A 1879-nucleotide genomic window follows, 5' to 3' on the forward strand; every position below is an offset into this window, starting at 1 on the left:
AGGTGTTCAAGAAATGTGTAGATGTGGTTGGTGTTTATGGACATGATTTAGTGAGTTAGGTGGTGGTGGGTTGACGGTTGGACTTGATGATCCTTGAGGTCTTTTCCAACCTTAGTGATTCTATGATTCTATAATCACAAAACTGCTTTAAAGAAACCTCGTCCTTTTGCTGCTTTGCTGGGGAGAGCCTGTATAACCTCTCTACAGTAGCTTCATCCACCCATTAACTAATGTATGTATCATGACATGCTTGTCCTTCCCTCAGTTTTGACAGGCCTCATTCAGTATTGATAGATGTGCTGGAGTGCTACCAAGCATCAGCAGTCCAGCAGACACCTACAGAGATCCATACATATCTCATCTGTTTTTTCCCAGATGAGTTTTCATGATGATCTAAACCATTCCAAATTCTCCCTGATTTCTGAGGGTCCTGGGTGCAAGCTTTGAAGTGATGGGCAGAGCAGCTTGCATGTGTCTAATGTTTTTGAGCCATGAATGGACAAACTTAACAACAACTGACATGTGACAAAGCCTTTTCTCTCTTTCCCGAACAGCTAATATGCCAGAGGATTATCCAGATCAGTTTGATGAGGTGGTGGACTTTATTCAAGCCACCATTAAAAGACTGAGGAGGTCACCAGATAAACAGACTCCGATTTTTTCTAGGCGGGAGAGAAACCGGCAAAATGCAGCCACAAACATAGAGAATTCCAGCAAAAAGGGAAGGAGGAATCAAAAGGGCAAAAATCGGGGATGTGTCTTAACAGAAATACATTTAAACGTTACTGACTTGGATTTGGGATACGAAACCAAAGAAGAGCTAATTTTCCGGTATTGCAGTGGATCTTGTGATGCAGCTGAGACGACCTATGACAAAATTTTAAAAAACCTAACCAGAAAGAAAAAACTAGTGACTGACAAAGTGAGGCAAGCTTGTTGCAGACCCACAGCCTTTGATGACGACCTGTCCTTTTTGGATGATAACCTGGTTTACCACATACTGAAAAAACATTCCGCAAAAAGGTGTGGATGCGTCTGACAGCTGCATACCGGCGGCGGCGCCAGTTTTTCATTCCTGAAAGTGGGACCAAGGTTCCTGGGGATATATCTGCTCAGAGTGGAGAAAAGAGGACCAAGAATGCAGAATTGAGGGGTCATGAGAGGCCGGGGGAGGGGGGTGTGAGGCAGCGTAGGAGGTTGGAGGCTTTAGACATCCTATGGGAAAGTAAATAAAAGCTCAGGTGGCGATGCCAACGGCTGGATGTCATGTGCGCTCCCTTTCCTGTTTGACACAGTCCACTGTCAGCAGCACTCAGATCCATGAAGAATGTGCTTAAAAACACAACTCTGCCATACCACACTGTCTTGTAGTCATACCGTCCATGCCAGGAAGCTTAGTCAAGAAGTAGCTTAGGAGTAACTGATCCCCTGTGCCCTCAGCTTTACTGAAAGGCACATTGCACGACTGATCATTGAAGGGCAGTTCCTAAGCACTTAGGACAACTTCTAAGCTGTAGTAAGATTAACCTCGTAAGTAAGATGATATCAGGCAACTGTCAAAATCCCCAGGCTCAAGTTCTCTAGGGCCAGTGTCAGGATGAAGCAAAACAGTTCCATTTACTGGTTAAGTTTGGTTATTTCCAGCTCATGTTTCTTCAAAACGAGTGTAGCATTTCATTCTTCAGCTACCTATGAAAAAAGTTGAGTTTTTAAGCATTTCTTCCTGGTATAGTAAGTGAAATAACAAGCCCGGCCTACAGAAAATGTTTCTTTTGGTTTACAATGGACTAATGTCAAGTGTGTAACTATGTTTCTATTTGGTCATGGAGAGTGAGCAGAGACTACTTGGTGCAATGCATCCATTCAGAGACATGAATAT

At 43.5% G+C, this 1879-nt stretch overlaps 1 protein-coding gene across 1 annotated transcript; it reads left to right on the plus strand.

The window, feature by feature from the left end:
• The first annotated feature begins 541 nt into the window (after positions 1 to 541).
• LOC104469338 (glial cell line-derived neurotrophic factor-like) lies at positions 542 to 1039 on the plus strand. Its single transcript, XM_010083808.1, has one exon. The coding sequence runs from the start codon at positions 560 to 562 to the stop codon at positions 1037 to 1039; it is 480 nt and encodes a 159-aa protein (XP_010082110.1). The 5' UTR covers positions 542 to 559.
• The last annotated feature ends 840 nt before the right edge of the window (positions 1040 to 1879 follow it).

The sequence above is a fragment of the Pterocles gutturalis genome, unplaced genomic scaffold, assembly GCF_000699245.1.
Source record: "Pterocles gutturalis isolate BGI_N339 unplaced genomic scaffold, ASM69924v1 scaffold10235, whole genome shotgun sequence".
Lineage (NCBI taxonomy): Eukaryota > Metazoa > Chordata > Aves > Pterocliformes > Pteroclidae > Pterocles > Pterocles gutturalis.

What these genes read in the sequence shown, in the direction of transcription:
- LOC104469338 (XM_010083808.1), top strand. Translation starts at nt 560, where the DNA reads ATGCCAGAGGATTATCCAGATCAGTTTGATGAGGTGGTGGACTTTATT.